Genomic DNA, 26,477 nt, shown 5'->3' on the forward strand with positions numbered 1-26,477 from the left:
ATGTGACGCCAGTGACTTTGAAACAAGGAGACATTTTTGTATATGGCTATGATTTTGACTAAAGTTATTTTCAGAAACATAGCAAAATAGAAATTAAATGTTTTTAAATATTAGCAAATAATATATTGTGTATACCTTTAGAAATTCTCCAATCAATGAACCACAATTAAACAATTAAATCAAGCTAAAAATGCAGTTACAATGTTTGTGTTAGTGTGAGGAACAATTAAAATTTACTTTTTATGAAGTAGGCTTGCAGTGTACAGCAGTGTTTACATTATAAAAAATATTGCATTTAAATTGCCACCAAAAGTTCAGCTCTCTAGTTACAAATGAAAAATCTATATCATTTTTAATATCATCTTACTAGTGGTAATATTAATAGGTGCTAACTTTCTCTCTTTCTCTGTGTAATTAATACATATTGTTAGCTGTTGTTACAGTCAGAATAAACGTGTCAACCTTAAAGTCATAGGTCAAACAACATTTTTGCAACATGATGATACGTGTCGTCACACACGTAGCATCTGCAGAGAAATATGCAGTGATGGTGCAGCTTCATCTTGAACAGCATTATAGGGGAGAGAGAGAAAGGAAGCAGAGAAAATTCTATTCATTTAAGCTAATTTAGATGAAGCTACTACAATCTATTTAAAATTAAAAGAATGGAAATGTATTTAAAAACTTAAAATCCTTTTATATTACACACACACACGCATATCAAGATGTGTTGAAGCTTAACTTTTTTTTTACATTTCCTGTTAAATTACCAAATACTTGCTTAGAGATTTGTTTAGTTTTCTTTCTAATTAAGTGAAAATTAACCACTATTAAAATGTTCTGTATTTTATTCAATAAATCTCATTAAGTTAAATAACCACTTATAATTTCTTCTTTATTAAATTTCCTAAAACAACTTGAACAGATAACACCAACAGTGTAATGGAGGGTTAGATTCACATGGATGTGCCACAGCCTGTGTGTGTTGATGCCCAGTGAATGAAGCGCCTGTTAGCCTTCATGCTGTTGTCCCATATGGTCTCCTCTAATCGTGTGTCCACCATCCTCATTTTCTCCTTGCAAACAAAATACTAAAGCCAGACATGTGACCCGTGTTAGTCCTGGAACAGGCTTCTGTGATTGACCGCGTCAGGTCGGTTTGGAATCACTGCTGGTGACAAAACAATCTCCAGATTCACTAGTCAGCACACATTAAGGTGGGAAAAGCCCCTGTCGTTCATGTCGGTGACTCAGAGCAAAGACACTTTGGTTTATCTGATTTTTGTTTTTTGGAAGAGGAAAAATTCTATGTCCATGAATCATACAATGTTCAAGAGCCAAACTCAGGAAATCAGAAAGAGAAAATCACCAAAGCAATTATTCATTTGTTGTTAGTTTGGATTTCACATGCAAAGGGAAAAAATATACATGAGATGAATGCAGAAATATTTTAGTGTCTTCATGCATATTGTGTCCTAGAGTGTACGTGTGAAAGAGAGAGAAAATGTATGTATGAATGCTTTGGTGTTTTTGTGTTTTCTACAGGGATTAGACTGCACGTTATGCAGGATTAACTCTGTCGATATTGGAGAGTTCCTCTTATATTCCATGCCATTGTAGGCAGAAACTTGGTGGCTGAGTAGTAGCAATCACTACACGGACAGAAAACGTGGATTTATAAAGAGAAAGGAATAGGAAGTTCAAAGGGAAAATAATGTTGACAAGAAGAGGAATAAGTACTGTTTAGGATCAGCATTATGTCAAAGTCCTTACATGCTGTGGTGGTGCTGCGCAGGAAATAAACATTTGAAGACAAAAGAAAAAAAGTATGGCCTTGATTTACAATATGTAGGCCAGTTATTGACGATTTTGAGAGATAGAAACAAATGGGAATAGGATCAGAGAAAGAATGAGGAATGCCACAGACGGGACCAAAAAAATGCTTAGCAACATGCTTATAGTTTGTGTGTGTGTGTGTGTGTGTGTGTGTATGTATGTGTATATATATCTCTCTTTATATATATAGAGAGAGATATGTATATATATACACATATATATATATATATATACTGTACATAGTGAGGTCATTATTTTGGCAGTTCCTCTTAAAAGGTTTTTTTTTCGTGGTTGTGACCTGGTATTAGTGTTAGAATTGTTACAATTTGCAATGAGTGTGTTCACTAAGAATGCTGTACCAGAGCCTGTGTGTGTGTGTGTGTGCTGCTAACTATTAAACTCTTTGTTGTGTATGTTTAGGTGTTATGGGTTTGTTAATACGTGGTGAATAGATTCAGGCAACCTGTGGGTTGTGTTTTTGGCCAGTACTCTTACAAATGTGTGTGTGTGTGTGTGTGATATATATGTTGTGTCACCGTAATGTGTGGGTGTGTGAAGTATTTATTTTTCAAGCTTGTGTGTGTGAATACTACATTTGTACTGTAGTTTGTGTGTATAAGAAAACATGATCTATAATCAGCTGGGAATATAAGTCCATGTTTTTCATTCGTGTGAACAGTTTCTGTGTAGTTTGTGCAATTTACTCTCAATGTGCATTTATATATATATATATTTTATATATAAAATAGTCTCCAATAGACTTTGATGAGTGTGACTGAGAAGTGGATAGGAAAAGGAGTGCTGTAAATTTAAGTGTACACTCATCACCCCGACCCCCCCCCCCCCCCGTCGCCTTTTTGCCTTTTTTGCTGTTGAAATGACACAGAATGAATGGGTGAATTAAAAGCGTGTGTTTTTGTTTGAGAGCATGCACACTTGTCTGTGTGCATTTCCTCTGACAATCTGTGAGTGAGGAGCAGCACAAGTGGGTGTTTTCTGTAGGGGTAGAAAGAGTGTGTGTGTGTGTGAGAGCCTGATGCATATGGACGTAGGAGAGTGTGAATTACGAAGAAATGTAGGAAACGCCATGCGTGCGTGTGTGTGTGTGTGTCACACCTTTGATTTGTTTGTGTAGGTGATAGTGATTTCTTATCAGCGTGTGAGAAAACAGTTAAATTATTTTCCATAGAGTTTATTCCAAAATATATTAAAAAAATAAATAAAAAATCATGCCAAATTTAAGCCTTCTATAATAATGTTGAGATAATGTCTATCGGCATATACAGCATGGTTGTAAGATAAATATGTGTATCTGTAATAAATTGTAATAAATATAATTTAAAGTGCACATCCAGTATCATTATATGCTCACGTTTACGGCAGAAAGTACTCACATTTGATGTTGGTCAGATTTAATTTTTAAATGTGGGTGGAAAGACTAAAACATCCTCCCTCAACCCAAGACTGTAAGTCTCCTACGTAGGTTATCAACTCATCAGTGATGGCAAATTACACAGATTCGAGGAGAGGAAAAAAAATCCTGCCTATTCAAGCTTTTAAATGATTTTTTTGTTTTTTTTAACTACAAACTAAAGAGGAACAAATAAAGTGTTCAAACTAAATGTGTTCCTGTGGTCAGGTTTGAACTTTCTTTTCATGATAAGTTAATGAAATTACTGTGAAATATCTGGCAGTCACTGAAAGGACTTTGGGTTATTATACTATGGGTTATTTCAGCAAAGAAGTCGAGTTCTGAGACCTTATAAATCATATAAAAAAGTGCACATTCAATAAGTAAAGAGGGAAGGAGACTGTAGTGTGTGGAAGAGGTTAAATTAAATTTCATATAAAAAAACATGTAGTTGATGAGTTCTTCCTCTCTCATCTGTTACGTTTAGTATCATCCACCACATACACATTAATATGCTCTACTTTCATTAATGCTCTCAGAAATAAGGCAGCTGTCCCTCGGCTCAGTTAAGCGCAGCGCGGTTCAAAGTTACACGCTTTACAGACAAAGCTGTGTATGTACTGCTTGTGTGTGTGTGCGTGGGTGTGTGTGAGAGTGAGTGTGTTTTCCCACCTGAGACGTGCTAATGAGAAAGTAAACCAAATGTCTTCTTAAGCTGTTTAAGAAAACTGTTGAAGGTACAAGCAGCGACAACGTGAAGGATGAGACCACTTTTCGCTGTCACGTGTGTGTGTGTGTGTGTGTGTGTGTGTGTGTGAGTGAGAGAGAGAGAGAGAGAGAGACACACGGCGTAACCAAGTGTCAATCACTCACTACCGGATATGATGTGTGAGTGCCAAACGTCTGTTGCCATGGCAACAAAGCAAACATCATAATAATGTAGCCTGTATATAATGCAGAACATTCACAAATAGAAAGAGTGGCGTGTGCGTGTGTGTGTGCGTGTGTGTGTGCGTGTGCGTGTGTGTGCGTGTGTGTGTGTGTGTGCGTGTGTCACGTGTACTTGCATGACCTGACTTTCCACTGTCAGAGGAAGAACTTGTGCACACTCATGTGTGTTTACGGCTCCTTACTCCTCAGCGTTCACTTGAAAACAGAAAGAATGCTGGATAATCAGAGGGTTTCCTGTGAATTATTCTAACAGTGACTAAAACGACCCAGGTCAAATATCAATTACACACATATTTGAGGCCATTTCCACACTTGTACTGTTTTAATGCCACTTTGAAAAATCGATCTCTATTATAAGCATTTATTTAAAACACATTTTCCTACTTTCCTAATTTGCTCCATACCTTTTTTTTTAATTTGCCGAGAGTGAACGTCATATTCGTCACTCTCACACTAAAGTCAAAGAAGAAAGTCTGTATTCTGTCCTTTTTTCTTTAAAATAAGAGAAGAGGGTCTGGATGACTTTGTCGAGTCTTGAACGATTGCTGTCGACTTCAAATCCAGCTCTGAGTCGAAACACAAGCTCTCTGTAGGAGTACGTAAGGAATGTGCTCAGCATCTCACTTGCTGTGCTGCACGATTATGTCTGTGAGCAGAATGATATTTGCATGATGAACATCTTCTTCTGTATGTTCTGTTTGTCACCTTCAGTCAACATTCACAGATACAGTGCTGTACAGTCAATACACAAAGTTGCAGCACAGATTATTTTTCTCTGTGTCGCTCACACACACACACACACATGCACAGACAGTTTGTACAACACGGAGTAAACACATCACGCTGAAGTCCATGTTCATACATCGTCCTGTGCTGTTATTTTGCATCTTTTTCTTTGCTTTCCCGTCTCCCTTTATCTACGTTTGTGAATTTTCTTTCTGAAACATTTCGACAGATATGTTTTAACACTTCGCTCCATCGCATTGCAGTGGCTTTGCTTCCCCTCTTCTCTTCATCCTGGTCTACCCGGATACGGATACCCGGGAATAACATCCCCACTCCCTCCCGCCCCTGCTTTACGTAACGCTTAAAGCACTGCATCCTCCTCAGCCATGGCAACAACCACATCTGGATCACACAGCCATCCAGAGTGGCACCACAGAACACGTGAAGCCCTCAAGACTTACCACACAAGTCATGTGCAACAATGATCCTGTTTCCTATTGGCCAATGGATACTTTAGGGAGATTCTCTAAATGCACTGGTGCAGTGGGAATCCTTAGTCCTTAGGTGGCTCCAAGACTTTTGACTAGATGCATGTGAAGTTAGAATGAGAATCAGCTTCCTAGAGTCTCCGTTAGTCTCGCATTCATCATTCTTGCAAGGTCACAGTGTTCATGTGTTTCTCACATCCCAAACTTTGGAATAGCTGCGTGTGTATTTTGCCATGGAATGTCTTTCCTTCATCCTCCACTTTCCTGTCATCTCTCAGTCTTTGCACTGGTTTACTGGCTGCCTGTCTGTTGGCCATTTATCTGCAGACTAGTAGTGCCCCCAAATGGCCAAACTCGCACATTACAAGTTCCCTCACACTGTGGGTGGGGAGGGATTTAGATCTCCTAAGGCTAATCTCAAGTTTGTGTTTGATGTATTCCACTCAGTGGTAATTATTCACCATCGGGAAGCGAGAGTTGATGATCCTGTAGACACAGAATGGGATGTATTCTTTTAATGTTTTAATTTGACGGATGCATCAGACTACCAAATATTGCTGTATCATTCCATTCAGTACTTAGTGATGAAGTTACCCTTCTGCAGCATTAAATGAAATATGGAGTTTTGACTGAATTTTGAAAGTGAAACTTCTTTAACAGAGAGTATGGGCATTAACGGGTCATGCAAAAGTGAGCGCTTTAGCTCATTTCGATGTAGTAGACGGTGATGGTCAGTGCCAGAATAGCGACCATGGGCGACATGGGGGACCTATGCCCAACATAGCTGTTGCCATGGTAACTGCAGGTGGATCGAGTTATAATTGGACGGAGCAAATGGTGGGTTGTGGGAGGGAGGGATGCAGAGCGCAGGGGTGGAAGATGAATTAAGGGGTGAGAGGAATGATGGGACGAGAGAGTGAGCAAAGGCAGTGCTCAGCCTGCACAGTGCCAACATAGGTGAAGGAGGTGGAGGAGGAGGGAAAATGTTTCTGGAGTGAGGTCATGTGGCATTTGACAGCTTTAATTGGGGGGTAGAGATGTGCATACATATGCACAGTAAAAAAAAAAGAAAAAAAAAGCATGATGTCTATAAGAGAAAACTGCTGAACACCTACACAGATTTTGCACTGCCAGCAAGGCAGCAGGGAGAGATAGTGGAGCTTAGCTGAGGGGAATTTCTCTTTTTCTGTTGTTTTTTTCACACCCTCTCTCTTACTCTTGCCAGTCCTAAACACTTATCTCTATTGTATGTGACTAAATGCTAAATGTCCGTGGTCTCCCACCATCACTTTGTGTCTACTTCACCTCCTACATGCATGAAGTTGACAGCTGTTCTTATCCTAACCTACCTAAAATAGCTGACTGTGTCTGAAATGACATAATACATTTAGAAAAAAATATGTTTGCAGTTTTCTGAAGTGAGTCATTCGAGAAGTAGGTGTGTTTAAACGAGGCTAAAGTGAGAGTTCATTACTCTGCTCTAAATAATTGGTTAGAACTAGTTCATTACTAATGGATTGTAATGTTTATCCAGGGTTGTAACCACTGAGCAGCCACAGTGTAAAGGCTTCATCTCCACCCCTGCCCTCTTTCAACTGCCTTTCCTTTCATCCAAGCTGTCTGACTCCCCCCTCCGAGCACCCTGTGTTTGCTGGGTTGACTTGTTTAAGAGCTCAGTGCTGTTGACAAGCCTAAAAATCTCTCTCTCGACCCGCTCCTGGTACTTCTTATAATACTTACACGTTTAACCTTGACACCAACGAGTTTTAAAAAGAGGAACAGAAAGTTTTCACATGATGCAAAATGACTTGACTGAATGATCAGCAGATCACAGAGTGGTGTGCTTAGGTGCAGTGTGGGCACATTGCAAAGAAGCGCCCATTGTATGTGAGATGTCATTGTTTTCAACCCAGTTGCATTCTTGTGTAATTATACTGATCTAACTTTGGTTCAATTGCAGTGTTTTGTCAGGATTTGTAACCCAGGACTGAGTGGGTTAAATGTTTTTACTACTGGCTTGTAGTAGTAATTAAATCAGTCCCTGCGTTGTTTTTGTCCCGTGAGCTCAAGGCTGGTGTTGACTGCGTGACTCGTGCAGTACGAGGTGAAACCACATCTTATGATTAAATCCTCTTCCTTTTTTTTGTGTTAGTTGTTTTTTTTAACAATGTATGTATCTTTTAATATTTCCCTTTGTCTCCCTCTCTCTCTGCCCCATTTGTGGCCCCCACACCCTTCCTCCCTTTAAGAGAAGTTCTGTTTTTACAAGTTGTTTTCTCTCCACCCGCCCACAAACCCACCCACCCACCCATCCACCTCCATCCCTCCCTCCCTCCATACTTGCCTGCCTCTCTTGGTGAAAATGACTCTCTTGGTCTATTTTTACCCTTTGGTTCTTCACTCTGTGTCTGTTCCACCCATTTTCTTTCTTTCTAACTACCCCTGACTCTGTGTGTCGAGTTCCCCTTTTCTTTGCAGTCTCTGTCTCTGCCTCCTCCACATGCCAGTGTTGCATTACAACATTGAACTCTTTTGGAGGCGTCACATTTGTATGATGGAAAGATGGAAAGTGAATTTGGGGATTTGAAAGGACTTTTTGTGGTGGAAAATGACATCACCTGACTCCTAGTGAAAGCAGTGGTAAATCATGGTCAGAGAAAGGGTTTATAATCCCTTTCAGATATGATTATAGGTGATGTAGAGCACAGTCGGTGTTTATATTTGCGTGTAACCACTCACAGAGCAGGCACAATGACTCTGCAGTACTCGCTGGTTTCATGGGTGTGGATGTGCTTTGTCATCTTAACCTCAGGGCCCTCGTCAACAGCCATCCTCAGTGCAGCTTGCAAAGACCAAAAGCAGCGTGGCAAGTAAACAGCAGATAACAACTCACCAGCGCCTCTATGCATCAGATGGTGTTGGCGGGTACTAGAGGTTGAGCCGAGCATTTGTAAGAGGGAGGGCTCTTTTACCTCACTTCTGTTAAGCCATTGGTTGGCCTATATCTGAGTGGCGCCTTTTTATTCGTGCATTCACGCGTCACTCACTATTTACTACGAATCCTGCACCAATGACATATAGTTGGGTGGGCGAGTTGGAAGAAACACACAAATACACACTTCTGAGGCAACACTTGAACGACAACTCGCGTTTTCACACACGCGAAGTAAATGTACGCGTCTGTTTTCGTTCCCAGTTGTGTTTATTTGAGATAAGTTCGGCAGTTTGTGTTGACAGGAGGAGCCGCTGCTGAGACCAGGTGAAATTTGCATATGACTGGCATTCCAGCGCACACGCCGACCAATGAGGGCTCGCGGCGGGCACATGACGTGTGGTGGCATTGGCCAATAGGCGAGTGGGATTCGCAAAAAGGGGGCGGGACAAGGCTGGGCGAGGTTGACAGGACGAGAGGGGGGAGGGCGGTGAGTACGGGGGAATGGGGGTGGGGGGCAGCAGCAGCAGCACCACCACCACCAGCAGCAGCAGCAGCAGCAGCAGCCCAGTTTACAACAAGAGGAAGAGGGAGGGAAAGAGAAAGAGAGGGCCAAGGCTCTGCGAGAGAGTCAGCGAGACAAAATTAAAGGCGTAAACTCGGACTGGGAGTTGTGGAGATGCGGTAGGAGGACTTTTCTAGCCCCAAACAACACTCGTAACTGCGGGTATTAGACGCCAACCGGACGGTGTGCGCGCCGATGTAGTCCACACGAAGTAGCTGGCTAACCTGCTGCAGACGGACGGAGCTCGCCAACGGCTTGAACCTAACCTACTGTACCGCTTCTACTTCTTCATGTAGTCCCTTCCTCCTCCCCCCCCTCGTCGGCTTCGATTCCTGTATTCGGGTATCATCTTTATCCAGCCCCTCGTCTGCTTCCTTACCGAAAGCTTCGTTACCGAGGAGGAGGAGGAGAAAGAGCAATGTAACTGCAGTTCGTCCCCATTTTTCTCGTCGCTGACTGGATCCAGCAGTGCTCACCGTCCGCGCGTTCACCGCTGTGTTGTAGTGTCATCGTCCGGGGCTAGCTAACGTTAGGTTCTGTGCTGGTTCACAGCGGCCAGGTAGGAGAGCAGTTGGCTGTTTTGTTGTTTTTTTTAATTACAGAGATGAGCTAAAGTGCTAAAGCTAGCAGAAGCAGCGAGACCGTGTGTTTGTTCTCTTTCCATAACCGAGCTGTAAACTCTGGGTGATGGATGAATGCACCAGATTTACAGTCAATAACATCTGCTTATGCGTAGTAAACAAACAGAAACCCGGGTCGGTCGTTATCCTCCTGTAGGTGATTGTGTGTCCTGACAGGTGCATGTTACAATACTGGTATTTAGTCATGAGAAAAACAAGTTTGTGTTTGGTGTAAAGCGCTTCTTGTCAAACAGTCCTCGCTGGATTATTTGAGCAGCCAGTGTGTGTGTGTGTGTGTGTGTGTGAATACGCCTTTGTAGTTGAGACATGAGAACAATTGCGTTTCTTTTGCTTCTGTCTGTGCGGCTGGTGCACGACCAGGGGCGTTCCCGAGAGGTTGGTCCAATTTGGAGCGGTGCACTCGAGTCGAGAGACGGCTAAACCAGAGTCCGTGTGTGCTTTAATATCTGACGCGGCCAGCGTTAATGTGGTCTGGTCTAAAGAGAGCGGGACACGCCGCAGATTGTGACTGCACTCCTCCAAGTTTGATTAATCACTTTTGCCTCGATCGCCCCAATCTGCTTGTTGCAGTGATCGATGCGGTGCCCTCTCCCCGCTGCCCTTCAACTCGCTCTTTCACTCGGATGCTTCTTCGCACCTGTCCGGTCCACCGGTCCGACTGCTGCTCCGTTTTAACCGTACACCGGGGTTTGACATGGCCCAGCGAGACTGCGTAGTTACCGGGCGCTTGTGTTAATCCAGGCCGCGGATGGGTTAAAGGCCTAGTTAACCCTTGCATGGCCAAGCTGCTGTAGTAATGTAAACAAACAGAGGGAGAGGGCATCGGGGGTAATTAGACCAAAGGGAGGAGGAAGCTTGCCTTCGATCACAGTCATATTTTCAGTGGCTCGTCTGTACACTGCTGCATTATCATACAATGCACACAAGTTTTGTACGTAATTCCAATCGATTATAGTACATTTTGTCCACTGGTGTTTCATTGGTCCGCGTGCGTTGTAAGATTGCGGCATTCTGTGATACGGACGGGACAGGTGGACTCTACGTGACATTTGAATTCGCATTGGGATAAAGACAGGATCAAGGCCTCTCCATGGAGTATTTTAAACCCCTCACGATGCACGACGGTGATGCAGTAATTATTGTGAATGATGACTGCAACCTGTAGGGATGACACGGATACAGACACCATTACAGTATCAGCGCGAGGTTTTGGGTTAGAAATGTTGCCTTACCTGGATCCCTGTGTTTTGTCGAAAAGAGCTTTTTAAAGGACACATCTTAAGTTTTTTTGTAGAAGCATCAAGGATTTGTATTCACCATGTTCTCGTCAGAGAATCCCCAGTACCTGCGCCAAGGATTGAGCATGTTTGGTTAGTTCCTTATCTAATCACATTTTTTCCACTTACCAATAAATCATTTCTTTTTGTTCACATTATTGTTTAGTTTCTGTGTTGTGTTATCCTTAAGTGTTGACATGACATGCTTACTTCATGTTTTCAAAGATGTAAATGGGACAGAGATGATTTTCAAAGATGGAAATAAAGATAATATGACTCACAACAGTCCCTTCTTTATTTATAAAGGTTCAGAGTGTACTCTCATGTGTTCTCCTCCCTGTCTGCTACTGAGAACACAGAGTCCTGGGGTACATCTCTTGTTGTTGAAGTCATTGTAGTAGTCATGCTGTTGCAGTATTGATATTCTTGGGAGTTCTGAAAATACTAAGATTGTTCTATTCTGCCAGGTATTGTGTTGCATTCAACTTATATCACCAGTATTAACCAGCCCCTGTTAAACTGGGGCTAAAAAATAAAATGTATGTATACTACCATGAGTACAGTTTTTACAGGATTTTAGCCAATGCCTGGATTTTTGTTATATGTCATCAATTGAAAAATGAATCATCACCTTTTAAATATACATTTTTATATCATATGCAGGTGATTGGACTACACATTTATGATGGTGGAAGTGATGCACTGGGGGCCCCTGTTTTCTTTTTTTGTTGTTTTTTTTAAAAAAAAATCCCATGATGTCTTAGCAGACCTGAGATGGTGTTTGTTATTTATATGAAGTAATAAAGTCTTTCCCCTGCAGTGTGGACCAATGTTGAGCCCCGGTCAGTTCCCGTCTTCCCCTGGCATTCATTAGTCCCGTTCCTGGCACCAACCCAATCGGATGCTTCTTCTCAGCCAGGAGAGGGCCAGCATCCAGTCAACCACCCCCAAGCAGCCAGTCTCAAGACAGGTACCGAACATTTGTGCTGAGTTAAGCATTCTAATGATGTTTTTTAATTTCATATTTTTTTGTTATTATTCAGTTTTTTCTTTTCTTTATTGTTGAACAGTTGTGCATTTCCTTGTTGTTGTTTTTTCTCAGAGTGTCAGGGGGTGGCAGCGCTGTCACTGGAAGCTGCAGAAGCACCTCCCACTGTTGAAAGAGGTCCTCCATCCCGGCCTCCCCCCTCCTCTGATGAGCCGCCTCCGGAGAAGGAGAAAGGAGATGCAGAGAGGGAGAGGCCGGACAGCGAGACCGAGAGTGATGTGGATGATCCGTTAGTGCAGTTTATTTATTTATTTGTTTTTTTTATCATGCAGAGCTGTAAACGTAAATGAAGCTACATATTTGCTCATGGTGTTTGTAGTCAACCCTTAAAATAATTTTTCAGTGTGACTCTGTATATCTATTACCCACACATTTATCAAGGGAGTGTGATATTTTCTGTATCCTTGCACTAATTTGGGCAGGAGAGCTCAATCCCACAACAAAGCAGATGAGAACAAAAGCTTTCCAGCCTCTATGCTTCATTACTGTATGAAAGTAAGTGGCTAGGCTGTCAGCCATACAAATGTATGAGCTATCTGCTGAATCTGCTGATGCACCTCATGAGAGATAAACTATTTTTGCTCTGTGTCTACATCTAACAGACCTGCTCCTGTACAGTAGATAATACTTGATTTGAAGCAGATCATTTCTCAGTTTTTGGGGTTTATATTCTTCAGGAAGATATCTACTGGGAATTACAAACGGAGGTTTGTTTTTTGTTTCTTTCAGCTTCCTTCCAGGAGTTTTACCAGAGCAGCCCCTCACGATATCACCAGTTAAGAGGCGCACTCAGTCCCTCAGTGCACTACCCAAAGATGGTGATAAGAACAGTCCTGGAAAGGTGCCCTTATCACTCTAACTACCACATCAAAGTGCCCACTCATCTTTTTAGTAAAGCATAAAGTGTAATATCTGTCTGTCTTTATTTCTCATGTTCAGAGGGAAAAGGACCACATCCGAAGACCAATGAACGCGTTTATGATTTTTAGTAAACGCCATCGAGCACTGGTGCACCAGCGGCACCCAAACCAGGACAACAGGACAGTCAGCAAGATTCTTGGGGAGTGGTGGTATGCTTTGGGACCAAAGGAGAAACAGAAGTACCATGATTTGGCCTTCCAGGTACACCGATGCAATTTTCTACAAACAATAAAGTAGTATCAACATGGCAAAGGTGTCGAGATGTGATGCTAAAAAAAATAGTATTGGCTTCAGTTTTATGATTGCAGTTAAGCCAAGTTATGTCATGCCCTCACTTTACTTTTTTAGGTTATACCCAGGATACTTGCCTTTTTAAAGATGATAAACTTTTCTTAGTAAACAACAGCAGAGTAGACCCTCACATTAGTAGCTACATATCTACAATCAATTTTGAATCAAAAACAATTGAATTGGATTCACACCTCTAATACATAGTATGCTTTTATTGCTAATGTATAATGTATGCAGCCCATTTTTTTGTCACATGCAGTCATTCCCTCTTGTGTTCTCTCCTTTTCACAGGTAAAAGAGGCTCACTTCAAAGCACATCCAGACTGGAAGTGGTGCAACAAAGACAGGAAGAAGTCCAGTTCTGAAGGTCGGGGAGTCCCAGGGGGCAAAGACATCAGAGAGAGGAGCATGTCTGAATCCACAGGTTTGTTTCACTCACCTCTCACGATGTACAACAAAGCACATAATATAGTGTATCTGTATTTCAGTAGTATCTGTCATTTACAATGGTTTTTATTATCTGTAGTCCTTGACCAGTCTTCTTTTTCCTCAGAGCCCCACTCTGTGGAGCTAAAGGGGGTTGGTCCAGGTCTGGTTTCTGAGAGGAGTACAGGAGAGGGTCTTGTGAGTCAGCTGACCCGCCCCCGAGCATTTTCTCAAAGTGCCATGCACAGCCTGGAGCGGAGTGACAGGGGAAATACACAGGCTCTGGCAGAACTGGCTCAGGTAAGACATCAGGACAGCGTGTGGACCTAGACAGTTGATTTTGTAACATGCAACCTTTGCAACAGGCACATTGTAAACTACAAAATAGTGGCAATCATCACTGCTGGAGATTAACAGCATTTCGGTTCTGTTTTCATAAAAACAGAAAAGCGATTTGCTTTTAACAAACACTGAGGATAGACAGGAAAATGCTTTATCTTAACAGTGTGGCAGCTGTGACGGTAAATTGCTGTGCAATTTGTCTGTGGCAACTTTTCTGAAATGTAACTAACAAATATACAAACACCGACAATTTTGGTCATTAACGAGACAAATAAAACCCAGGCTGATTTAAAAGAATATATGCTGTTTCTTTTACGTGATGATTTCAGATGTGTGGGGATGGTGGCAGCCAGTTTTCAAGTCCCGCCCAACCTCTGTCACAGTCTCAGCGGGGGGTCAGTGAGGACATGACCAGTGATGAGGAGCGCATGGTCATCTGTGAAGAGGAGGGAGATGATGATGTCATTGGTGAGAAATCCCACCTATTCCACTCATAGATGTTCCATTAGAGATAATAAAGAATCATAAGTCAAATATGTTAATGTCAGAACTGTCACGTTTTATTATTATTATTATTATTATTATTATTGTTATTATTGTTATTATACAAGTATACATTATTACAATTACAATTATTATTATTCTGTGACCAATTTGACATTCTCCAAGAGAGATTAGGAATTTCTGACTCTGATAATATCCAATCTTGGTTGCAATAAAATTAAATCTGTTTTTGTTAGTAACTAGCTTATTTTATTTCACTTGGTAATAAACTGCTACAATTACATAATAAAAGAAAATAGCTAATTTCAGCTAGTAATTTGATAGTTACCAATTATGGTGGAATGATACCTGAACATCTCTAAGTCAGAGTAAAGCCCAACTTTGTTATTTTGCTCTTTTAATTGTGACGACACAACTTGAAGAGCTGCTAAACTCTTTCCTTTTATGCTTCAGTATAAGGACACTAGCTTTTTGAGTTGCATTGTATTATCGTTATTGGTATGTCCTTTTGTCGGCTTGCTTGTTTGTCTATTTGTATTTATATTTCTGCTACTATGTCTTTGTTTTGGTAATGTATTGTTTTGATGAAGTTTAAAGGGTAGTCTTATGAATTGGACAGATTTTTGCTATTGCCCTATTATTTTCTTACTCTTTTTATGCCCTTTTTTATGTATCAAACATTTGTCAAAATGATCTGTCTTTGATCACCTGTTTTATGTATTTAATCTTTAGTTTATACATTACTTTTCTGTAAAATATGTAAGTGCACAAAAGACACAAAATGCAGACTGAAGAGACAGGCTATACGTGTTGCGCAATAAATGTTTTACGATAAGTCGTTTTGCGTATCATTTGTTGTTTTTAAATTGTTATATTTTATTAAAAACCCAACGTCTAATGAATTTGATATGATTCAGGAGGCAAACTTTTGGAATTAACCTTTAGAGGACATTGGGAGGGCAAGAAATGGATGTAATCAGTGCCTCAGGCAACAGGGAGATTAGAACTGAAGAAGCCTCTTGGATGAGGGGTGAAACGTCTTCACATTTAAATCCAGTTGCCTACTGTGAACTACTGAAGATGATCTGGATGACTGAGAACCTTCATAGAGCAGGGAGATTATACTTTGGTCCGACAGTTGAAGATTACATTATTACATGGAGATGATGACACGCTGGACAAAATCTAATGGTATCTGTGACACAGATGCACACCAGGAAAGGAGAGTGTCTGTTGATGTTGCAAGAAAACGCATTAGTATATCTTTTTATTCTTCACAGAGGACCCCTATCCTAGCAATGCCATAGACCTCAAGTGTAAGGAGCGGGTGACTGACAGCGACAGCGAAAATGGCTCTGGAGACGAAAACGATCGAAAGGTAACATTTAATGGCTTTTTTTTTATAAGTAGTTTCTTCTTATGGTATCTTTATCCATGTTTGTATTACAAAATATTTTTCTCTCTGTCTTTATCAGAGAATTTTTGCCCCAGTCATCTGCTCTACTGCATCATCATCTTCCTCACATCATACTCCTCACGGCAGGAGTGTCTCACTGTCCTCTTACCCCACCAGTAGGCGTTATGATGAGGGTAGATCTGGAGGAGGTGGGTTTTCAGATCACAGGAGGAGGGAAAGAGGAGACGGAGAGGGTAAGGATACGTTTGGGGGAGACGGAGGTGGAGGAGGAGGGATACAAGCCTCTTCTTTCTCCCTCTCTTCTGGCCAATCAGTCATTTCAACTACTCCAGCTGGAGGACCTCCACCCTCCTCCCTCAGTTCACTGATTGGCAACCCACTGCTGGGTGTTGGCAGCGTGAGGGTGGCGTCTACAGTTGTGACCAATGTAATGCGTCCTGTTATCAGCACGCCACTCCCCATTGCCAGCAAACCCAGAGATGGAGGCACTTCATCCAGCCCTCATCCGCCCGAGAGGAAGTCCCTAACTCCGCATCAGCAGCCGCAATTTCTGTTTGGTCCAGCACCAGGAGTCGGGGCTGCAGTACCAGGGGGTGGGTGCTACTCTTCATCACCTCATCATGTAGGTGGGGGTGTAGGCCCAGGTGGTGTAGTGACTAATTTGGTGTTAGGAGGGGCTCTTTCTGCGCAACCTGCTGTACAGCTACTCACCCCCTCACCCCACTCTCAGCACTCACAGCAGTTCTCCACGGCTGCTCCACATAGCCAAACCAACGGACCCCTGCCTCTGCCCCTCCTTCAACCCCAGTTCCTTCCCGCGTCCTCCCTGGCACCCCCTGGGGGTAAGGCCATCACACAAGTTCAGTACATCCTGCCCACCCTACCTGCCAACAGCAACCCTAAGAGTCCACCTCAGCAGCTCAGCCAGCCAACCAGTATCTTCAACCTGCCCACGGCTCCACCCACACACATGTCCTTGGCCAATGGAAAGCAGCAGTTTTCAAGTTCACTGACAGGATATACGTCCAGCCCAGCAGTGGGAGTGGTCAGCCCGGGAACTAGAGGTTAGAGTTTTTAAAGCAGCAGAGGCTTTGTGCACACACATCTAATAATAATGTGTGGTGACTCCTATTAAAAAAATACTCACCTTCTTTCTCTGCGTGTGCCACAGTGCAAACACAATCGCCGGTGCTCCAGGGAAAAATGCTTGTTCCCATGGCAACAGTACGGACTGCACCAGCCCCTGCCCAGCAGTTTCCCATTGTGGCTCCACCTCTTCCTGTACAGAATGGAGCTCAGACTGGGAGCAAGGTCAGTGAGCACCTTACTGGTAACACTAACATGACAACTTGAGAAACTGCACAGATTGGATTTAGTTTGCAAAGTAAGAACAAAATAAATTTGGTATTGTATTTACTTTCCTTTTCTCTCCAGATCATTCAGATAGCGCCCATGCCTGTGGTCCAGTCCCAGCTCCCCCAGGGTGGAGCAGTGCATCCTGCCAACCCCTTCCCTGTGACAGTGGGCACAGCTGCTGTGGTGGCTCCAGGATCAGCCCCTTCCCAGACTGTACTACTGCCACCACCCCCTACCAGGTCAGAAAGAACACACCATGCTTTTGAGCTTTTCATTTTCCAGTTGACAACGTGAGTTCTGTGTACCAGAGACTTAAAAACAAAGCATACAAATAAAGAACAGCCATTAGACAGATGATAAAGGAGTTTATTCAGGCCTAATTTTGAATAGAATAAAAGCAGAATTTAATTAGGCCAATGTGTTAATTCCTTCTTTTTAAAAACAATTCTTTGAACACTTTTGTATTCTGGTGTTTGTCTGAGTTAAGGGTGGCATAAATAAAACTAAATAGCAGGAAGTTGGATTGTCCAGTGATCTGAATTCCTCAAAGCACAGTGAGCTAACAATTTGAGAAACAAAAACTCGAGCAGTTGGTGCAGCTCTATTCTGGATGGGTTAGTCATGCTGCTGGTGGCCCAAGTTGCCTCTGCCTGCTGCCACCCACACTACCTCTCTGCTTCTATAACACACAGACACACACTCACACACACAAAGCACTAGTCATCCAGCGCTGCCCGCTGTGGAGAACACTCACCCACTGACCCCTCTGTAGTACTTCTCTTTTTATCTTCCTCTTTCTCTCTCATCACGTCTCTTTTCTTGTCATTTTTGTCTGGCTTGTTATGGAACTTTTTAACATCCTCTGTCACTACTGCTGCACCTCAACATTTTTCATTACAAACAATGTCATTGTCTATTTCCTTTGCCTCTTCGTTTTCCTTTCATCCCTTTAACCATCTTCTCTGCTCCTGTTCAGGATCACGTATGTCCAGTCCACTCCAGGGGTCCCATCCACTCTGCCTCTGGTCTCCACGACAACAGGCTCCTCTCCCTCCCAGCAAGCTTTGCCTGTGCCTGGATCTGCATATGTTCCCTCGCCCCTAGCAACAGTTGGGTTTACAGCTATTGCACCACCTGGACAGACACTGGTGCAGCCACTGATTGCAGGTCAGCAATGGAAAGATGATTTAATCTTTTCTCTTCTATGCTAATGTTGTACTTATTATACACAAAAGAGTCAACACAGATCAAGATAATCAACATCATAAGGGTCAAACATGATGTTTATACTAAAACAGTGTGTGGATAACCCAGCAATTACATATCTAGTCTCACTGATGTCATAGAACATATGTTTGTATTATGAACCATTATTTATCGAATGAGAATTTAAACAAGCAGCTTTCAGGGCAAACTATTTTATACCTTTAAATTAACTCTCGCTTGAGCCACAAGAAAAAAACAACAATTATATTTTAGGTGTCTTTGTTTCCACTGTGGCTATAAACTTAGCTGATTCAACCCTGTTTTGACCAAATACTCGGTAATCAATAGATGACATTACATTTTCTTTGCTATTACTATAGAATAGATTGATGGACACAAAATATGTAATACTATACGCTAATGCAAGGATGAGAACTATAAATTGTTTTCAGCATGTATGTATTTCATGTCGGCGATTGGCATAAAACATTAAGCAATCAAATACAGAATCATTCAATTGTAGCCTTTGCAGTTTGCTTATTACTTTTTTTCCTTGTTCAGCCTCAAGTCACAAGAAATACCCTGAACCTGCATTTGGCAAAGGACTGAAACCAGTCATTTGTAGTGGTGTCACATAAAGAGTTGTGATTCATTTAAATTACTGAATAGCTGGAAAGAAAATTCTATTAAGCATCTGCTTTTTGTTTACTTCTTGTGGCGGCGCTTTCCAGATGGGAGCTAAAAAAGAGTTGAGAAGCAAAGCTTAATGAACACTGAATGAATGCGGCAAACTCGGCAACAGGTTCCTAGTCAAGAATGAGCCCCGGTCCTGATAATGAGACAGGAGCGCATCGTGTCACATGATGTGTGGCTGTGATACAAATGGTGGTAAATAAAGACGACACATCACGTCAGCGCCTAACGTGTGTGTGAGACACACTTTTCTGTTTATTGTCCCTCTGCTGAAGCGGCGGACATGAGAACTACCTCCAGAGAAGATGTGTAGGAGCGATTTAATATTAAAGAGCACCGGCACGCGCTAGAAGAGCGGGAGCGAGACAGTTTATTATTTTAATTGGACGCAGCGTTTCAGAGAGCACTTGTTAATGTTCAGCTCATGATGCACAGGGAAAACCAGATGGCAGCGGTCTTTAAAAAAAAGGCACAAAAGACTTGTGCACTGCTGTATCGTAAAAGTCCACCATTAAGATCTGAAGGATGCGTCTGTAGGCTTTAACGCACACAGGGTAGCCGTGTGTGTGTGTGAGAGACGGGGTAGCGGGTCTGATCGTCTCGGGGGGGTTCACTAAAACATGTTTTTGCATTTCAGATGGTGCAGACGTGTTGGGAGGGCACTGTTATTAACAAACTGTAGAGTGTTAATAGTGGCTTAACATTGGGAGAAATTGTTACAGAAGAAATATGTATATTTAAGTGTGTTAAAGAATGAAATAAAAAAGAATGTTTTGCTGCTTGACCCCTCTCTTCTTTATCTAGGTCAACCACCGCAAATTCTGTCATTAATTAGTTAATCCTTGAATGCCTATTAATTATTAATTGGGTTATTTATTCATTTGAAAATGTTATCTCTTGAGTGTTAAAGAAAAAAACCAAACAAACCAACAATATTTTGCTTCTATGCCCCTCTCTGCTTAATCCAGGTCAGCCGCCGCTCCTGGCCACCGCTCAGTCTCCACAGCCCCCCACGTCGGCCCCCGTCTCGGGTTCTGGGGGCCAGATAGTCACTGCCATCTACCCCCCTTCACCTAGCGTCACCATGGCAACGGGGGTGGTCTCCATGACAGCAGTGCCCCCCAGCGTGGTCTATTCCGTCTCTAACCCCTCCAGCTTGTCCCCTCACATCCTGCCCAAGCACACGGCGACGTCCGCCACAATTACACACACACATCCAGACAGACAGGCGGACAGACACCTCCCTCTGGACAGAGCTGCAGAGCGACAGGCTGACAGGCAGACGGAGCTGCTGACACATGCGGACAGACAGCTTGAGAGGCAGATGCAAACCTCTGGCAGTAGCAGCTCAGTGGCACCTCCCAGTGGCTCAGCTGTGTCCATAAGGCCCTGCAGTCCTTCAATTCAAATCCAAACGCCTGGTACAGGTATGTGTATATATATATATTTACTTTGTTTGTTAAAATCCATTTACATAGCCGTAATATTTGGCAAATTTGTTTATTAATTATTTCTTGTCTTTATTTCTGTCTTTCAGGCAGCTCACCCAAACTTACCCAGCTTCCAGTGAGGACTCCGCAGAAAGTGAAGGCGACAGTGGCAAACATTCCTGTAGGCAGCTATGAAGGAGGGGGGAGGGGGAAAGAGAGAGAGAGGGAGAAGGACAGGGAGAGAGAGCGTGAGAGGGAGAGGGAGAGGGAGAGGGAGCAGGAAACTGCAGCCAACAGTCACTTCTCCTTTGATCCTGAGCCGGCGGGGCAGACCGGGTCTCCGTCGACACACGCCGCTGATGAGCCACCGTCCTCTGACAGAGCCATGGAGGCCTCCAGTGCTGTGGACCCCACCGACACACGGATCAGGGAAAGCACAACCGCCAAAGATGTGAGAGGAACAATCACACACTCAGAAACATCTACCTGGTTGTTTTTGACAACACACATCTGTGACTTGGTATATGTGTCACTAACCACTTTGCTAAAGTTGAAGGAGTGTTTAAAAATTAGGATTAAAATCCTATAAAATTGATGCTGTGGGCATGTCCACTGAAGGATTTGTGTTGTCTCTGCCTGGTGTACACACTCACAGACACTTTAGTGGGGACCAAAGCATGTGAATGTCGCCGTTTATCAGTGTTTGTACAACACGTTAACATGGCTACTCTCCGGGATCAAACTACTTTCTGAAACATGTATAGAAGCAACATTTTCACTGTTTTGGTCCCAGTTTAAAGACCCAGTACACAAACACAGTCGTGCTCGCTGTCTCCCTCTTTGTCCATCAGTGGCATCTGCAGTCTCACAGCATGAGTCTGCTCTTCTTTCTGTTCTTCTTCTACTTCACTTCTTCATTTTCACACCTTTAGGTATTATAGGTATTTTAGATATTTTAGAGCTTAAGGCATGTTTTTGCATGGAGGTAAGACACTTTTAGGACAAAGACATGTCACATAGCTAACAAACCAAAGACAGTAGTCTAGGAGCAAGTGCAGTTACTCCCAACAGCTGATAAAGCAAAGTGAGAGTTTGTATATTTTTACAGATTTTAAGGAGGAGTTATGCTAACGATGTGCGTCATTGAGCCATATTTTTAGACAGGCCTAAAAATAATATACTGCTCTTCACGTCACGGTTGTCATTTTTTCATGTTCTCAGTCACTGTTTTCTAACCCACACAAAGAGGAGAACGTCTGCGTTTGCTTTACAAACTCTTTAAATGTATCTTTCACTGCAGACTGGATGGAAGGAGTCTCTCCCCTCCTCTCCTCACCCTCCCCCGTCAGCCACAGAACCCGTGCTGCCACCTCCACAGACTGACAAAGAAGCTCCGACTCCCAAAAAGGTCAAAGCCCGTCCACCACCTCTGAAGAAGACCTTTGACTCTGTGGACAAGTGAGTTAACACCTTTGTGATCCTTCAACCATGAAGTTGCAGGAATGACTGGCGGAGAGTGTGTATATATACTGGATGTGTGTGTGCGTGCGTTGGTCTGGCAGGGTGCTGTCAGAGGTGTATTTCGAGGAGCGCTTTGCTGAGCTGCCAGAGTTTCGGCCCGAGGAGGTCTTGCCTTCACCAACCCTGCAGAGTCTGGCCACTTCACCTCGCGCCATTTTGGGCAGCTACCGCCGCAAGAGGAAGAACTCCACAGGTCTGACTCCCAAAATTATTATTAAGAGCATTTCATGATGGTCTGAATGGAGGATTTACATTCATAGCTGTAGAAGGCGCTGCGATGTTTGGTAAAGAGAGAAAACAAGCACTGCTCTCAGTAGACCACACATAACCAGGCTCCTCCCTTCCACGTACAATATACTTTAAATTTGCATAAGTGCAATATACTTATACTTATATAATTTCCCATGTTCAACCTTTGTTTATTTATACTGTAAATATCAAGTCCATAATGTGTATATAACTGTCTATAATGTACATTCTATATTCTATTTTAACTCATTTTTTATAGTCTTAGTGTTAATATCTTTATATGTTGTACATGACTTGGTAATGCATGTTTATTATTTATTTATCTTTACTTTCTTTGCTGCTGTAACAATGTAAATTTCCCCAATGCGGGACAAATAAAGGACTTATCTTATCTTATCTTATCTTATATTGTTGCATCGACAAAAACTAACCCTAACCCAGTTCCAAGAGAGACGATAACAGTCTGCTGGATTACCACAGTACATACCAGTTCCTTTGTGCCTGTTCCTGCATTTTAGGGAAACTGTGGATTATAATCTGTCATTTATGGAGATTTTTTGGTGACACCTGACTTCACTGTGTCTCCCGTCACATTCTTTTGTGAAGCTGAGATGTCAGATGCTAAACTGCTCCATGGACGAGTCTCCACGATTCTTAACTAACAATTTGACTGTTAATCTCACACTTTCTGATCTCACATACATTCTGTGATTTGTGTGTGTGTGTAGTTCTGGTCATTTATACTACACATGCAACAACACTGAGTGTAACCTACAGTAACCACAGTGGTAGTGATGGCCTGTTTCCTCTGCTTCCTCTAGATTTGGACTCGGCCACCGACGATCAAGTCTCTCCTAAAAGAAAGAGCCGGCGGCGCTCGAGCTGCAGCTCGGAGCCCAACACACCCAAAAGTGCTGCCAAGTGTGAGGGAGACATTTTCACCTTCGACAGAGCAGGTAATGCACATCTGTTTTTTCTGTGTGTGACGGCAGCAAACAATGAGGGCTTTGGTTTGAGCAGAGAATCTTGTTCTTGTTTAATAACTTCATTGTTGAGAAGAACACTAAGAAGTCTTGTAAATACATGTTCAGATATAGAAGAAGCTTTGGCGTGAATATGTGATTATTCCTTTATTCTTAAGTGACTGTTCATAATTATATGAAAAAGATACAAAACTGAAAAATGTTTGCATTGATTAAAAAATGTCTTTACATTTCAGTAACTTATGGTTCATCTATTATCACAGCGTGGCAGCAGCAGCAGCATGGGTTTAGGTAGTGGAGTCATTTAGTTTAGTGCCTCTATAAGAGGTTTCTTGAAGGCATCTTGAATATAGAAATATTTAATAACATTTTTGCTTGGAATGCACATCCCTATGTTTATTTAAACTGATGTGAAGGCAGACTTTGAATTAACTCTTGGATCAAATAGGAACTTACAGAAATGTTTTCCCACTGCTTTATTTCTTTTTAGCTGGACCCTATTTCTTGTGTACTACATGTGTGTTATGATATAATTTATAATATATAAAATAATCATAAATATTAATTTTTGCAACCAGATTCCAGAGGTCTCAACCACTCCACCTATTTATCTCCACACCCAGCCACGGACGGAGAAGACATCCTGGCAGAGCTGGAGTTTGATAAGGTGCCGTACTCGTCCCTGCGACGCACGCTGGACCAGAGGAGAGCACTGGTCATGCAGCTGTTCCAGGAGCAGGGCTTCTTTCCCTCGGGTAAAACAAACTCACCGTCACACAGTGTTTGCACAATCTTCACAATCTTCACAATAAGACTCACCGTAGACTGCACTTAAAATGAACTAATGATGACTGGTGCCGTGACAGTTTGACCTGCAACCAGCTGTCAATCACACTGGTGTCCACTACTGTTTTCCTTTAAATGGGAACATCGTTGACAAAACTGACACCAGTATATGAGACATGAACTCCTTAGAAAACTGTGAGAAGTCAAAGCTCATTTCCCCACTGACTTCCATTCATGTATTCATGTATTCATTTATTTTGTTAATGTTGTTTTCAGCTCAGGCCACCGCAGCCTTCCAGACACGATACTCGGACATTTTTCCCACTAAGGTGTGTCTTCAGCTGAAGATCAGGGAGGTCCGGCAGAAGATCATGCAGACAGCTACTCCTTCTGATGCCTCTGGTTTAGGCAACTCTGACTCGGCGGGCTCCCTCCCGGGACCGTCTGGTTCCCAGTCAGGGGACGGATCGGGCAGAGGAGGTGGAGACCTGCAGGATGAGGACGTGGAGCAGGGGACAGAAGTGAGCCCAGAGGATCCTCGTGACTCTCAGGACTCTTGTAGATGAGGGACGTTGATAGATTTAGAGTGACCAATTGGTGACTGTTGCCGTCGCACATTTCCACCCCCTCCACGCTTCAAACGCTTCTTTTGAAATCCACTTTCTTTGCTCTCCACTGGTCACACGCTCATTTCTTTGTGTCCTTGGCAGCCAGACGTTGATTGAGAGACATTTGTATGCAATGTTGGGACTTGGAACATTTCTTTTTAAAGTGCAACTCTCATACCAAAAAAACAAGGACGTGAAAAACAGTGGCACAAAAAAGCACGACATACCACAACACATGTGCACATCCCTAAAAACTCTTAAATCCCACACTTGAATTAGCACCCTGTATTAACATACTAGGAGGAGGCTCCCATTAATGCCAGCGAAGGAAGGACCATTGTGTACAGCTGCACTCATCCTCCTCAAAGAAAAAAGGGTTTTTGTTTTGGACGGAAATCTGCTCGACCGATTCTGAGAGAGAGAGAGAAAAGTCTGTTTTAAAATGTTTTAAGATTTGTTTTTAATGGGTTTAGAGGAGCATCTGCTCGGCCTGTATATGTAGACTTAACAAAGATTGTGTCTTGTTTCTGCTGACACTGGGAGGGCTGGGCCCTCAACAGCAGGACGCCATTTAATTTGACAAGAGCACTCGTTGCTGTGGACCTGTGAAGATCTTTATTCTCCATTTTACTGCTTACTTGTGGACCTTCAGGGGAGGTTGACCAGCCCAGGGGTGACTGCAAACACAGACTGAAATGTTACTGAACTTTGGCATTGCCATCATTCCTGCAGTTACCTGTCTGGCCAAGCCCAGCCCCTTCTCACAACTGACCCCAGCACATGCCAGTAGGTAGAAAACAAAACATTCCTGTGCCTCTCATTCGCTTACCATTTAAAAAGAAAGGAGGTGGGTCAGAGTCAACGAGCACATCCTGGCTCTTACTTGTAGGTCAGGCTGTTACAGCCTTAAATCCTCTATTGCCAAGCAGTTTTATTAACTTTTTTTAAAAAGAAAAGATCATTTGATTTGTATTTAACATGGTCATATTCAGTTTGTTGTTGTATTATTCTTATGGTTATTGTTATCACTCTTCTTATCATTGCAGTGAATCCTGGTTTTTATTTTTAATCTCACTCCTGGCAGGTGTTTTCTTCAGTTCTGCCAGTTGTTGATTTCCTGTATTAGTTTTCTTGAAATAATTGTGCAGGCAGGTGAAAGATGCTTCTACACACCTGCTCAGTTCCTCCATTGTAGTCTTCCCTTGACTGTCCTCTCACATTAGCAAGGACCTGTGGTGCATTTCTTTTTACGGTTCATTTCAAAGAGGAAGACATGAACCTTTATATTCTTTCAGCAGTAATAAGTCGTACATTTTTAGAAACATTGTATGCCTCTCTGTCCCTCGCTATATTTGACTCTATAGCCTCAACACTTGTACATCTCCTTCCTCCACCTCTTCCCTCCCCTCCTTCCTCCCTTTGTCACTTTATTGCTCTCTCCAGACCTCCTTTTTGGGACAGGAGGAGAGAAAACTGCAAGGAGGGTAACTAATCAAGAGAGCTGGTAGGATAAAAAAAAATTAAAAATACTGGTTGTGTCTTTGTGCAAGACTTGGTTGTGCTGTAAATAATTACTGTAGAGTCTGTAGACTCATTATATTATTGATACGGAACATAAGTTGACTTTTAAGATGCCCATTACCGAAGGTAAAAACACATGAAATAAAAAAAAAAACAATAAATATGACAATTCATCTTTTTGTGTTCTACTCCTTGTTTTGCTGTTCTAGTATGCAGGGTGGTGCTGGTGGGGGTTTATATAAATAATTTAAGGTTTATATCTGTATCTTTCAGTATGCAAATAAAATAGGTGTTCAATGAAAGTGATTTTATTGCTGGAAATGTGAAAACATGAGTTTTCCATAAATA

General features: G+C 42.4%; 1 protein-coding gene across 3 annotated transcripts in view; it reads left to right on the forward strand.

The window, feature by feature from the left end:
• Positions 1-26,304, forward strand: part of cicb (capicua transcriptional repressor b) — a 36,824-nt gene extending 10,520 nt beyond the window's left edge. For 2 of the 3 annotated variants that reach the window (XM_058647351.1, XM_058647352.1), the window contains exons 3-21: positions 11,648-11,797; positions 11,930-12,104; positions 12,605-12,716; positions 12,815-12,997; positions 13,379-13,511; positions 13,641-13,813; positions 14,185-14,323; positions 15,640-15,737; positions 15,835-16,840; positions 16,948-17,087; positions 17,211-17,371; positions 18,109-18,299; positions 20,000-20,458; positions 20,569-20,912; positions 21,762-21,919; positions 22,015-22,175; positions 23,053-23,187; positions 23,793-23,969; positions 24,277-26,304. In XM_058647351.1, the coding sequence (XP_058503334.1) occupies positions 11,648-11,797; positions 11,930-12,104; positions 12,605-12,716; positions 12,815-12,997; positions 13,379-13,511; positions 13,641-13,813; positions 14,185-14,323; positions 15,640-15,737; positions 15,835-16,840; positions 16,948-17,087; positions 17,211-17,371; positions 18,109-18,299; positions 20,000-20,458; positions 20,569-20,912; positions 21,762-21,919; positions 22,015-22,175; positions 23,053-23,187; positions 23,793-23,969; positions 24,277-24,566 (4,385 nt within the window). In that variant the 3' untranslated portion in view covers positions 24,567-26,304. The remainder of the gene's footprint in view (positions 1-11,647; positions 11,798-11,929; positions 12,105-12,604; positions 12,717-12,814; positions 12,998-13,378; positions 13,512-13,640; positions 13,814-14,184; positions 14,324-15,639; positions 15,738-15,834; positions 16,841-16,947; positions 17,088-17,210; positions 17,372-18,108; positions 18,300-19,999; positions 20,459-20,568; positions 20,913-21,761; positions 21,920-22,014; positions 22,176-23,052; positions 23,188-23,792; positions 23,970-24,276) is intronic. The other variant, XM_058647353.1, reaches the window with a different exon arrangement.
• Positions 26,305-26,477: the final 173 nt, after the last annotated feature.

This window comes from Solea solea, chromosome 13 (assembly GCF_958295425.1).
Source record: "Solea solea chromosome 13, fSolSol10.1, whole genome shotgun sequence".
Classification (NCBI taxonomy): Eukaryota; Metazoa; Chordata; class Actinopteri; order Pleuronectiformes; family Soleidae; genus Solea; species Solea solea.